We start from the raw sequence: 11,549 nt of genomic DNA, 5'->3' as shown, positions 1-11,549 counted from the left end.
AGTGAATGTCCAGAGCCTAGCCTAGTACCTGGCACGTAAGAGATGTAGGGATTTCTGGTGTGAATACGTGAAAGAAGCTAGCATGAGTCATACGCCCCATGCACACGTTCATAAGCTACACCACAGCCCTTCAGCAGGGATCGCGGCCCCTATTTTGGGCTTCACCCGCCCACGTGCACACAGGTCCCGGCCCCGGGATTTGGCGTCCGGGAGTCCGGGTCCGCCGCGATCCCAGTTTGCACCGCGGCGCCAGGCCCTTCCGCACTCACAGTGACTTTTCACTTTCCGCTTTCCCAGCCTCGGTTTTGGCTTCTCAACCAAACTCCGGGGCTGATGACTGACAGAGAGGCACAGCCAATAGGAAGTCAAAGTGTCCCGGAAGGGTCGGCCTTTCGGCGCACGCAGAGGAAGCAGCTGGAGTGGCTGCGCGGTGCGGACTGTAGCCGGTTGAGTGGGGTTGTGGTGGTCGTAGGTCTCACAACACCGCAGTCATGGTGAGATGGGGAGAAGGGAGAGGGGCACGGGGTGGGGATTGAGGTGGGGGGAGGGCGGCATGGGACGCTTGGGAAGCGGAGAGGGCCTGGTGGTCGTTCGAAGTTTGAAGGGAAGCTGACTACCGTGGGGCCCAAGGGGTTGTAGGCGGCTCCCCGCAGCTACACTGCGCTAATGTCAGAGCTGGAGTTCGGAGTATGCAGGCGCCTCGGGAGTGGAGGACGGTGAGGGCAGGAGCCTCGGGAATCGGGGGCCGCGCCGGGGGCTCTGGCCGCATTTGGCCCCTGGCGCTGAGCCCCTCCGCTCTGTCTACCGCAGTCTATTATGTCCTATAACGGAGGGGCCGTCATGGCCATGAAGGGGAAGAACTGTGTGGCCATCGCTGCCGACAGGCGCTTCGGGATCCAGGCCCAGATGGTGACCACGGACTTCCAGAAGATCTTTCCCATGGGCGATCGGCTGTACATAGGCCTGGCTGGGCTCGCCACCGATGTGCAGACTGTGTAAGTGTCGTGAGTCCCCGCCCACGCGCAGGCCTCTTCTTGGGCTAGCCTGGCGTCTTGAGTGGCCCAGATATCAGTCATCTACCAAGCAGCCCCAGTGAATCAGAGATCGGACACCGTAAGCCATACAGAACTGTATCCTAACCAACTTACACCGGCATTTACCCAGTGTCAGACTCGTAAACTACCTTACATGCGCAGCCTCCATTAATCCTCTTAGCTACATTACCAAGTTGCTGTCCCGTTTTGCAGACCAGGATACAGAGAGTCATAAGCGTTTCTTGCTCTTGTGCAACTTACGAATGTCATCCAGGATCTCAGTGCTGGTCTCTCTCAGGCTTGTGTTCAGTTCCTAAATAACTCCAGGTTTAGTTGGGAAAGGCATTCAGAAAGATAACTAACCCATGAGGAGCTGGTGCATAATAGCTGCTAGATTTGTCATCTAGTGGAAAGAGGCTTTGTAATTTGAGAGGAGGGGGAATCTGGGAAATGAAATAGGTCGCTCTTGTTTTGGTCCAGGTATGAGGGTTATTATTGTCCTGATGGGGTGGTAGTGGTGGGAAAGGAAAGGAAGGCATTTCTGGGAGTTGTTGCTGACCTGCTTTAGTGGCTACTTGGATATTGCCAGACTAAAATTAGTCATGCATTGAGGCTGAATCTGTGTCTTTTTTTATCTGCTACTAGGATCTAGATCGGTAGATGGCATGTGGGTAATCCAGAAATGTTTTAAGGATTTTATTTATTTACTTGACAGAGATCACAAGTAGGCAGAGAGGCAGGCAGAGAGAGGAGGAAGCAGGCTCCCCGCTGAGCAGAGATCCCGATGTGGGGCTTGATCCCAGGACCCTACGATCATGACCTGAGCCGAAGGCAGAGGCTTAACCCACTGAGCCACCCAGGTGCCCTCCAGAAATGTTTTAAAGATGATTTCTGTTTTGAGCATGTTGACTGAAATACAGAAATTGGGAGGGCTAGTTTTAGGGGAAAGGTGATGGCCTAATTTTAAAGGGACGGGGCAAGCCAAGTAAAAATGTCTTTCAAGGGGTGCCTGGGTGGCTCAGTGGGTTAAAGCCTCTGCCTTCGGCTCAGGTCATGATCCCAGGGTCCTTGGGATCGAGCCATCCTCTCTCCAGTCCAAGCTGGTCCCCTCACACATCGGGCTCTCTGCTCATCAGGGAGCCTGCTTCCTCCTCTCTCTCTCTCTGCCTGCCACTCCACCTACTTGAGATCTCTGTCAAATAAAATCTTTTTTAAAAAATTTTAAAAAAGAAACATCTTTCAAGCAGTTGGGATCTTGAAATTACATATCTCAGGGCTGACGAAGCACTGGTGATCTTTTAAACCTATGGGAACAGATTTTGGAGAGACAGAATATGTAGAGGAGAAAAATTAGCTGCTGTCAACAGCCGAACTGTGTATTTAGCGGTGGGGGGAAGAAGAGAGGCCAGAGGGAAAGAATTAGGATAGGGTTTTAAGAGGGATGCTGTGGGGCGCCTGGGTGGCTCAGTGGGTTGGGCCGCTGCCTTCGGCTCAGGTCATGATCTCAGGGTCCTGGGATCGAGCCTGCTTCCCTCTCTCTCTGCCTGCCTCTCTGCCTACTTGTGATCTTTCTCTCTGTCAAATAAATAAATAAAATCTTTAAAAAAAAAAAAAAAAAGAGGGATGCTGTGGTCACAGGTGGCAGGTCCTGCAGGAAGCTGGTGGCCCAACGAACAACAGTTCCTAAACTTAGTTCTTAGAAGATCAAGAGAGTAGTTCACTGTTGAGGGTGAAAAGCTTGTCAGAGAATTTTCTCTCTCATTTCCCTCGAAGCTCCCTCAGTCTCAAGAGCACATAACTTGGAAATTCTTCCTAGGTCTAACCCAGCCACATCCTGGTGGAATCAAGGTGACAGCCTTGAGTCCCCTTCCCTGCAAAGGTCCCCATCAGCCATCCTCTCTCCAGTCCAAGCTGGTCCCCTCACACCATTTCCTTTTCTGCAGGAGTGTTTCTCACCAAGTATGTATGTTGGGGGGCAGTGATAGCTAATTTTGTTAGGCTTCAGTTTCTTCACCTGTAAGAGGAAGCTCAGTCTGAGGCTTTGTTCTGTGTCCTTTGAGTCACTGCTTTGCTTCTGGCAGCTGTGGCATTGGTCTGCCCCCTGCAGGGCCCTGTCCTGGGCTCTGAGTTGTGGCGCTGGGGGAGGTGTGGCCTTTTTGCTTAGGCACCTTCCAGGCCATTAGTACAGCAGCTGCTGCTTCTTAACTTGAAGAAGACTTTGTAGTTTTCCAAGCACCTAGTTGTCTAATACGTTGTCTTACTGCCTGGTGATTTGTTGTGTACCTCATCGTATGGGTGGAAAAATTAATTGGGAGGATGAAGGCTTAGGTCAGCCCTCGCAGTCCATTGCTCTTTCTTTTCTGTTTTTTTCTTTCCTTCCTTCCTTCCTTCCTTCCTTCCTTTCTTTCTTTCCTTCCTTTTTCTTTTTTCTTTTTTTCTTTCATTCTTTTTCTTTTTTTTTCCCCCACTGCTCTTTCTGCTGTCCACTCCTGTCATTGTGTGTGCAAGTGGACTTCCGCGGGGAGTGCCAAGAAGCTGTGCATTTTATGGTACATAAATTGTTCCTCAAGAAAGAGAGGCAAGGGGCGCCTGGGTGGCTCAGTGGGTTAAGCCGCTGCCTTCGGCTCAGGTCATGATCTCAGGGTCCTGGGATCGAGTCCCGCATCGGGCTCTCTGCTCAGCGGGGAGCCTGCTTCCCTCTCTCTCTCTCTGCCTGCCTCTCCGACTACTTGTGATTTCTCTCTGTCAAATAAATAAATAAAATCTTTAAAAAAAAAAAAAGAAAGAGAGGCAAAATCCAGGGCGCCTGGGTGGCTCAGTCGGTTAAAGCCTCTGCCTTCGGCTCAGGTCAAGATCCCAGAGTCCTGGGATCGAGCCCCGCATCGGGCTCTCTGCTTAGCCGGGAGCCTGCTTCCTCCTCTCTCTTTGTCTGCCTCTCTGCTTACTTCTGATCTCTCTCTGTCAAATAAATAAATAAAATCTTTAAAAAAAAAAAAACAAAACTTCTTAGTTCCCCTGTTTTCAACCTCAAGAGGAGTATGAGAAAAGCAGTGTTCACAGAGCGGCATGTTTATAGGTGGTCGGTGTTGGACAAGTCTGAAACGTGAATGTGAGTCCGGACTTCCGGCAAGAAAATCACTAGGAGGGGAAGACAGGAGTCTTGGCAGGGGTGGGGATTATGTCTCTCCCTCCACACCTCCTGACCTCTGCAGAGTGGACACCAGGGGACATTCACTCCTGCATTTTTCTTCTGTCACAGGGCCCAGCGCCTCAAGTTCCGGCTGAACCTGTATGAGCTGAAGGAAGGCCGGCAGATCAAGCCCTACACGCTCATGAGCATGGTGGCCAACCTCCTGTATGAGAAGCGGTGAGTGGCAGTGTAGCCTGGGACTAGCAACTTGGGACCTTGGGACGGGCAGAAGCCTCTGAAGTATGGAGGGATGCCCATTCCTCCTCCTTCTGCCATTGCTTATTTGCAGGATGATAACCTCTTTGCATCTGTTTTCTGTGGGCCTGTCTGACAACCAAATAGGACAGAAAGGGCTGCTTCAGGAGGCAGGGAAAGCAAATAGCAGACAGATGTGCTTCCGGGCAACAGAATTAACCCCTCCAGGGGCACCTGGGTGCCTAGTGGGTTAAGCCTCTGCCTTCAGCTCAGGTCATGATCTCAGGGTCCTGGGAACGAGGCCTGCATCTGGCTCTCTGCTCAGCAGGGAGCCTGCTTCCTCCTCTCTCTCTGCCTGCCTCTCTGCCTACTTGTAATCTCTGTCAAATAAATGAATAACATCTTAAAAAAAAAAAAAAAAGAATTAACCCCTCCAAAGGTGCCTGGAGTCTCACAACCAGGAGCCACCCGTAGTCAGAGCAAATTCTGCTGGCACTAAATTCTCGGGACCTAGGAATTGGGTGTGTGAATTTTTGTCTGTTTTACTTGAAGACTTCATGACGAGGAAGGTAGATGCCCAGTTGCAGAATTCATTGCAGAAGCTGGGATTGAAGGAGAGCCCCACGGGAACTTCCGCTCAGCTCTGGGCTAACCTGGTGCCAGAAAGACAAGTGGAGTTCTTGGTTTCCTCTTTTTCTTTTTAAACTTTTTTTTTTTTTTTTTTAAGATTTTATTTATTTATTTGACAGAGACAGAGATCACAAGTAGGCAGAGGGGCAGACAGAGAGGCTCGATCCCAGGACCCTGAGATCATGACCTGAGCCAAAGGCAGAGGCTTTACCTGAGCCACCCAGGCACCCCCTCTTCTTAAACTTTTTATTTTGAAATCATTTCAAACCTTGTGGAAAAGTTACATACTTTTTAGTTCTCAAAACTAAAAATCTTTTGACATTTCCATGTCTGGAGCAATACTGTTACCTTTTTAGTATTATAATCTAAAAACCATAAAAGGGTTGCCTTTTTCTAGGTGTATGTTAATATCCTCAGCTGTGAACTGTCTGTCATGTGTGGTAACCATGTTTATGAAAATCCTGAATTGAGAAAGGCTTAAATGATTTTTTTAACTGGTTTATAGAAGGAGAGAAATGTCTTACACACTTGTAAAAATTAACTCATATTTAGATATATGTGTAATGGTTACTATTTCTATTTTTGTTTTTGTTTTAAGTAAACTCCAAACCCAGTGTGTGGCTTGAGCTTACAAGTCGGTGCAGAGATTCAGTAAACAAACTTCAGACAGAGTTGCATGTTCTACGACTCAGCCAGCACTCCGTCATGTCTACTAAAAATAAGAAAATACAGAATGGGGTCCCTATGTGGCTCAGTGAGTCTGCCTTTGGCTCAGGTCATGATCCCAGGGTCCTGGAATCAAGCCTGGCATCAGGCTCCCTGCTCAACTGGGAGTCTGTTTCTCCTCCTCCTTCCCGATCGTGCTCTCTCTCACTATCTCTGTCTCTCTTAAATAAATAAATAAAATATTAAAAGAAAAATACAGAACACTGAGGCTGATTTGGAAAATTCTAAGTTCTTACCTACGCAGGAGCTTTCTCTACAAGACCAAATGAATTCAGTGATTTTCCAGTAGGATATCATGGGCTAATGCTATGATTTCAAACTTGAGCAATGTACAAAACCTTTTTATTTTATTTTTTTAAGATTTTATTTAGGGCGCCTGGGTGGCTCAGTGGGTTAAGCCGCTGTCTTTGGCTCAAGTCGTGATCTCACGGTCCTGGGATCAAATTCTGCATCGGGCTCTCTGTTCAGCAGGGAGCCTGCTTCCCTCCCTCTCTCTGCCTGCCTCTTTGTCTACTTGTGATATCTCTCTCTCTCTCTCTCTCTCTCTCTCTCTGTCAAATAAATAAATAAATAAATAATCTTTTTAAAAAGATTTTATTTATTTATTATTTGAGAGAGAACCAGTGCAGAGAGGGACAGAGAAAGAGGCAGGAGCAGGTTCCCCCTGAGCAGAGAGTCAGACATGGGACTCAGTCCCAGGACCCTGGGATCATGACCCGAGCTGAAGGCAGACGCTTAACCAACTGAGCCACTCAGGTGCCCCCGTAGGAACCTTTTTAAAAGAAAAAGCTTCTCATGAATTCCAGAGAATCCATCCAGGTGCCTTTCTTTGTGAAACACTGCTAGTAAAAGTTACAGCCTTCATGTGGGATCTTGGCATCAGTGTGGCTGGAGACACAAATGCAGATCTTTTTTTTTTTTTTTTTTTAATGGTATTATTTATATATTTGACAGATCAGGATCATGACCTGAGCTGAAGGCAGAGGCTTAACCCACTGAGCCACCCAGGTGCCCCATAAATGCAGATCTTGAACTGTGTTGTTGTATTTAGTTTTAAGGTTGTTACCCAGATAATCTAGAATATTCTTATTTTTATTCCTAGTTATTGAGAGCCAGTATAAGACATGGATAAGTAAAGGCAAGACATCTTACTCGTTGTTTGTTTTTTCAAGATTCTGGGTTTTTTTATTTATTTGAGAGAGAGAAAGAGAGAGAGAGCCTGCGCATGCACAATTGTGGCAGAAAGAGAGGGGGAAGCAGACCCCTGCTGAGCACAGAGCCTGATGTGGGACTTGTTCCCAGGACCCCGGGATCATGACGTGAACTGAAGGCAGATGCTTAACCAACTGAACCACCCAGGCGCCCCACATCTTACTTACTGTTTCTGTTGAGAATAGTGGTCGTTAGTTTTTGAGTATTTAATATATAGAGATTCCTGAGATTAATTATTCTTAATTCTTAGGCTAGACCCTCAAGCTCAGGGTCTAAAATAGGTTGGAGAATCTCCTGTTTCTTGGAGACAGACATGAGAATAGCCGCGTCACTGAGTATCCTTTTCTGCCTTGACTGCTGGGAGACTCACAACAAAACTTTGTGTTCAGTCTGAGTGTCTTGTGTTCTGTTTTAATGGTTTCATTTTATTTTTCAGTATTTTTCTTATAAACTCCTTCAAAGCGGTTATCAAAAGGAGTGGAAGTATAGCTAGGTATATGAATAGAGAATGGAATGGTGGTAGGACTTTGGTTAGGATAGGGAAGATTAGAAGAAATCAGAATTCCCAATAAAAAGGAAGTGGAAGAGAGGGTCAGGGTGAGGGGCATAGGAAGGCAAGTGACAGAGAAAAGAAGTCTTCAGTATTGTCAGATGCCAGGAGGTGGGGAAGGGTGAATCAAAGCTGGCTTGGTCTGTAGAGTACGTGACTCCTAATATTAGGGCCATTGAGGTCGAGCCCTAGGGCATAGGGCCTCAGAATAGCTGGCCTTGGGGAAGCGGGTCTTCCCAAACAGGCCCTCTGTGCTCCTCCCCGGCTCTGAGCCAGGGCCTTGTCTGAGTAGGCCTGAGCAGGAAAGTGGACTTTCTTGAGTTGTGGTTTCTTTCTGCTCCTGGTCTGCACAGGTTTGGCCCCTACTACACGGAGCCTGTCATCGCCGGGTTGGACCCGAAGACCTTTAAGCCCTTCATTTGCTCTCTAGACCTCATCGGCTGCCCCATGGTGACTGATGACTTTGTGGTCAGCGGCACCTGCTCCGAACAAATGTACGGCATGTGCGAGTCCCTCTGGGAGCCCAACATGGTGAGTCGGCAGCCTGGAGCAGGACTGGGCTCTGAGGTGTCCCCCCGCCTTGGCTTTCAGGGAGAAATGTGTTTCCGTGGTGTGTAAGGAGAGTGAGGACTCAGGTAGGAGAGAAAGCCACAGCTGCTGGGCCCAGGAGGGTGTGCAGAAACCGCCTGCCAGGCCTTGGTGCGGGCCTCGGTGTCGCTGCTGGTTAGTGGAGGAAGTTCAGAGCTTGACTTCTTTACTTCCCCTTACACACCCCGCTTCCTTCGGAGGAGCTGAGGGGGCTTCCCACATCCAGGGAACCACCCCTCACTTCACCTTCTGTTAGGAGACCCCACCAGATACTTGGCTAACGACAGAGAGTTCTCCCCTTGGCTTTACGGGGTTCTCGCCTCCGTTCAGGGAGCGAACTTTGAACAAGGCATAGGGTTAGAGGCAGCTCCACAGAATGGGCTCTGGCGCCGGCTGTCTGGGTCGGAAACCTGGATCCATCTGTCACCTAGTTCTGTTCTTAGGTCAGACATTTCACCTTTTTGTGCCCCAACTGGTCCAGCTGGAAGTGGGGGATAATAATGTGACCCAGCTCGGGAGGGGCAGTGGGAGGAAAACGCGTGAAGACCCCACAGTGGGGACTGGCCGTTCTGCCAGCTCCGCTGGGTCCTGGGAGACCAGGCAATCTGTCGTCACTGGCTTAGTGCAGTCTCACAAAGCAGGACAGACTCCTGATGCGTGTTAGAATGCAGTTTGTCAGGAAGCGAGGAAGCGGAAGGCCTGGCTGGCAGAAGCAGCAGCCTCTGCGAAGGTGTGTGAGGAGTCAGGTGTGTTCAGTGGTGAGAGAGCGTTTGCGTGGCTGCTGGAAGGTCGCCGAGTGTGGGTGAGATCATGGTGGAGAGCACGAGTGGGCTGAGATTTCAAAGGCCTTGAATGCTGTGCCAGAGAGCTTGAACTTCTCCCTGGTACCCAAAGTCAAAGGCAGTCAGGATGCAGAGCCGCAGGTAGATGCCGCAGGCTGATTGTGGTCACTTGTAGGAGGCACTGAGTGAGGCCTGAGCGAAGATGGTTGCGGGGTAGCTGGTCTGGAGGATTGGGTTGCTTCAAACAGAAGTGAGGGAGGTGGAGACAACGTGGATGTGAGTTTTCTGGCCAAGCCAGCTAAGATGGAGGATGTAGGAGCAACAGGTTTGGAAGGAGTGGGCCCATGGTTGGACAGGTAAGTTTTGATGTACCTGGTGAGGCCCGGGAGGAGAGCCCGTAGACAGCTCGTAAAGCATGTGGAAGTCGAACAGGGATTTGCCTCATTTTACAGAAGAAGGGATTGAGCTTAGTAAAGGCATGTGTAACTTGCCCAAGGTCACTGCTGGTTAGTGAAGGAAGCTCAGGGCTTATGTTCTTCTTCCCTTTGCCTTACACACCCTGCTTCCTCTGGGGGAGCCGAGGGGGCTTCCCACATCCTGGGAACCACCGCTCACTTCAAGCATGGGTATAATCAGAGTTGGGGACCTTGAGCCCAGAAAAAGAGTTAAGGGGTCAAGCCAAGTTAGGGTCCAAGGCTCTGGAGCCAAGGCTTCTGTTTTGTGGGCAGGATCCGGAACACCTGTTTGAAACCATCTCGCAAGCCATGCTGAATGCCGTGGACCGGGACGCAGTGTCGGGCATGGGTGTCATCGTCCACATCATGTGAGTAGAGTTGGAAAGAGCAGAGAAGCTTTGCAGACCCCTGCCTTTCCCTTCCCAGACAAATACCTCTTCCTTCCATCCCCCTGAGCAGGTGTGAGGGAGGGAGGGCACTTGTGGCAGCCTTGGGATAGCAGAAATCCACCCTGGTTCCCTTGGCCTCAGTCAGGCGAGGCTTTATGACCCTGAGTCCTCCGTCCTCCCCCCAACCTGCTCACAGTGGACACTGCTTTCTTAAGTATCCCCAAAATCTCAGGGGCCTGTGTGGGGGTGAGCCACAGCAGAGCGACTGCATTGTTGGGAGCTCCAGGCGACTCCCTCCCCTCCCAGCTCCTGTTTCTGGGTGACATCCTGAGTCCCAACAGGGTGATACTCTGAGCTTCCGGAACAGAGTTTCCAACCTCTGCCATCCCCCATAGCCCCTCACTTGTCTGGAGCTGCCTCCAGGAACCTGATCCAATGAAGTGGAAGTCCTCCCAACAGCTCTTCTGGGGCACATCCCAAAATAAGCTTTTGGACCCTTTTGTCGTGGGAGAGCTTGCTTAATTATGACAAACAGACTGCAGCTGATACGGAGAATTGACCACTGGGCTCCTTTGTGTTCCTTGGGATGAAACGCAGCACACCTCCTTCCTGTGACTTGTTCTCTGAGCTTGGGGGGCAGGGGCTCCTGCCCTTCCCTGGAGGGCTGTGCAGTCAAGCCCTGAGTCACCTAGGCTCTGGTTGGGTCCCGCTGTGGGGGTCCTTCACTCGACTCCCTGTTTCCCCTTCCTCTCCTTCCTCCCCTTTCTCATCCCAGGCTTAGCAGACAGGCTATTAATCAGGAGCAAAACAGTTAAACCTAGAGTTGGCAGCACAGGTCTTTGTTCTGCATTCTAGAGTCATGTAGATGTTTTGTGACTTTCTCCCCCTGCAGTGAGAAGGACAAAATCACCACCAGGACACTGAAGGCCCGCATGGACTAACCCTCTTTTTTTTTTTTTTTAAATAAATAGTTTTTCTTTCACTTCTGCTTCTTTGTGTTTGGGTCTCCTACCAGAGATCTTTGTCCCCAGCTGGGGAGTTACAAAGAGCTCCTCAGGGCCCCGCGCAGCCCTTGGGTTTTCTCACGGACTTGCAGCGCCCTCTGCTGGTAGACCTAGCCTGCTGGGTGCTAGGCCTGGCAGTGCTTCACACATCCTAGAATTTAATCATGGTGGTGACTTAAGGCAGTTAATTTGCTCAAGGCCACTTTAGGAGCAACGATGGAAACCCATATTCCATTTGACCCCAAAGCCTAGAATCCTTTCCACTGTACTCTGCTCGAAAACTTAAATCTTTCATTGTTTCAGGAAAAAACTGGGCCAAGTAGCCACAAGTAATACCCTTGTGGTTAAGTGTTTCTTAACCTTGGCTGCATGTTAGTCACAGATACTTTGATTCCTTCCCTCAAGATTCTGACCTAACTAGCTTTTAAAGGCCTGGGCACCTGTCTCTCCTAAGAGCTTTTCAAATGATTCCAGCTTGCAAGCTGGGGTGGTAGCTTCCGAACTTGAGCCTCCGTCAGAACCACCTGGAGGGCCTGTTAGAACCGTTTCTGTTAGAACCTGCAGAGGGTCTGGGGAGTTTCTATTTCTGATTCACAGCTGCTGCTGATACTATACTGCCGGTCGAGGACCACACTGGGAGAACCCCTGGCTTCTAAGCTAAGCGTTTACCTAGAGAACAGGAGATACACAGAGGTGACTTAGGGGAGAGCTGGGATAGGTGTCGTAGGCATGTAGCTCCTCACCACTGCTGGTCTTACCCAGCTGGAGAAGTGAGGGGCAGGCGGTTTGTCCGC

The 11,549-nt window shown here is 49.8% G+C and overlaps 1 protein-coding gene across 2 annotated transcripts in view; it reads left to right on the top strand.

Annotated features, from left to right (window-relative positions):
- Window positions 1-338: 338 nt before the first annotated feature.
- The window catches only part of PSMB3 (proteasome 20S subunit beta 3), a 14,215-nt gene continuing 3,004 nt past the window's right edge, over window positions 339-11,549 (top strand). Inside the window, exons 1-6 of one of the 2 annotated variants that reach the window (XM_045070346.1) lie at window positions 339-494; window positions 811-995; window positions 4,294-4,401; window positions 7,891-8,068; window positions 9,636-9,730; window positions 10,644-10,733. In XM_045070346.1, coding sequence (XP_044926281.1) covers window positions 492-494; window positions 811-995; window positions 4,294-4,401; window positions 7,891-8,068; window positions 9,636-9,730; window positions 10,644-10,692 — 618 coding nt within the window. In that variant the 5' untranslated portion in view covers window positions 339-491 and the 3' untranslated portion in view covers window positions 10,693-10,733. Of the gene's footprint in view, window positions 495-810; window positions 996-4,293; window positions 4,402-7,890; window positions 8,069-9,635; window positions 9,731-10,643; window positions 10,734-11,549 lie in introns of those variants that run through there. The other variant, XM_045070347.1, reaches the window with a different exon arrangement.

Source organism: Mustela putorius, unplaced genomic scaffold (assembly GCF_011764305.1).
Source record: "Mustela putorius furo isolate JIRA1106 unplaced genomic scaffold, ASM1176430v1.1 tig00003962_pilon_pilon_pilon, whole genome shotgun sequence".
Taxonomy (NCBI): domain Eukaryota; kingdom Metazoa; phylum Chordata; class Mammalia; order Carnivora; family Mustelidae; genus Mustela; species Mustela putorius.
The sequence above is the reverse complement of the archived record's forward strand: the minus strand, read 5'-3'. Positions and strand labels throughout refer to the sequence as shown.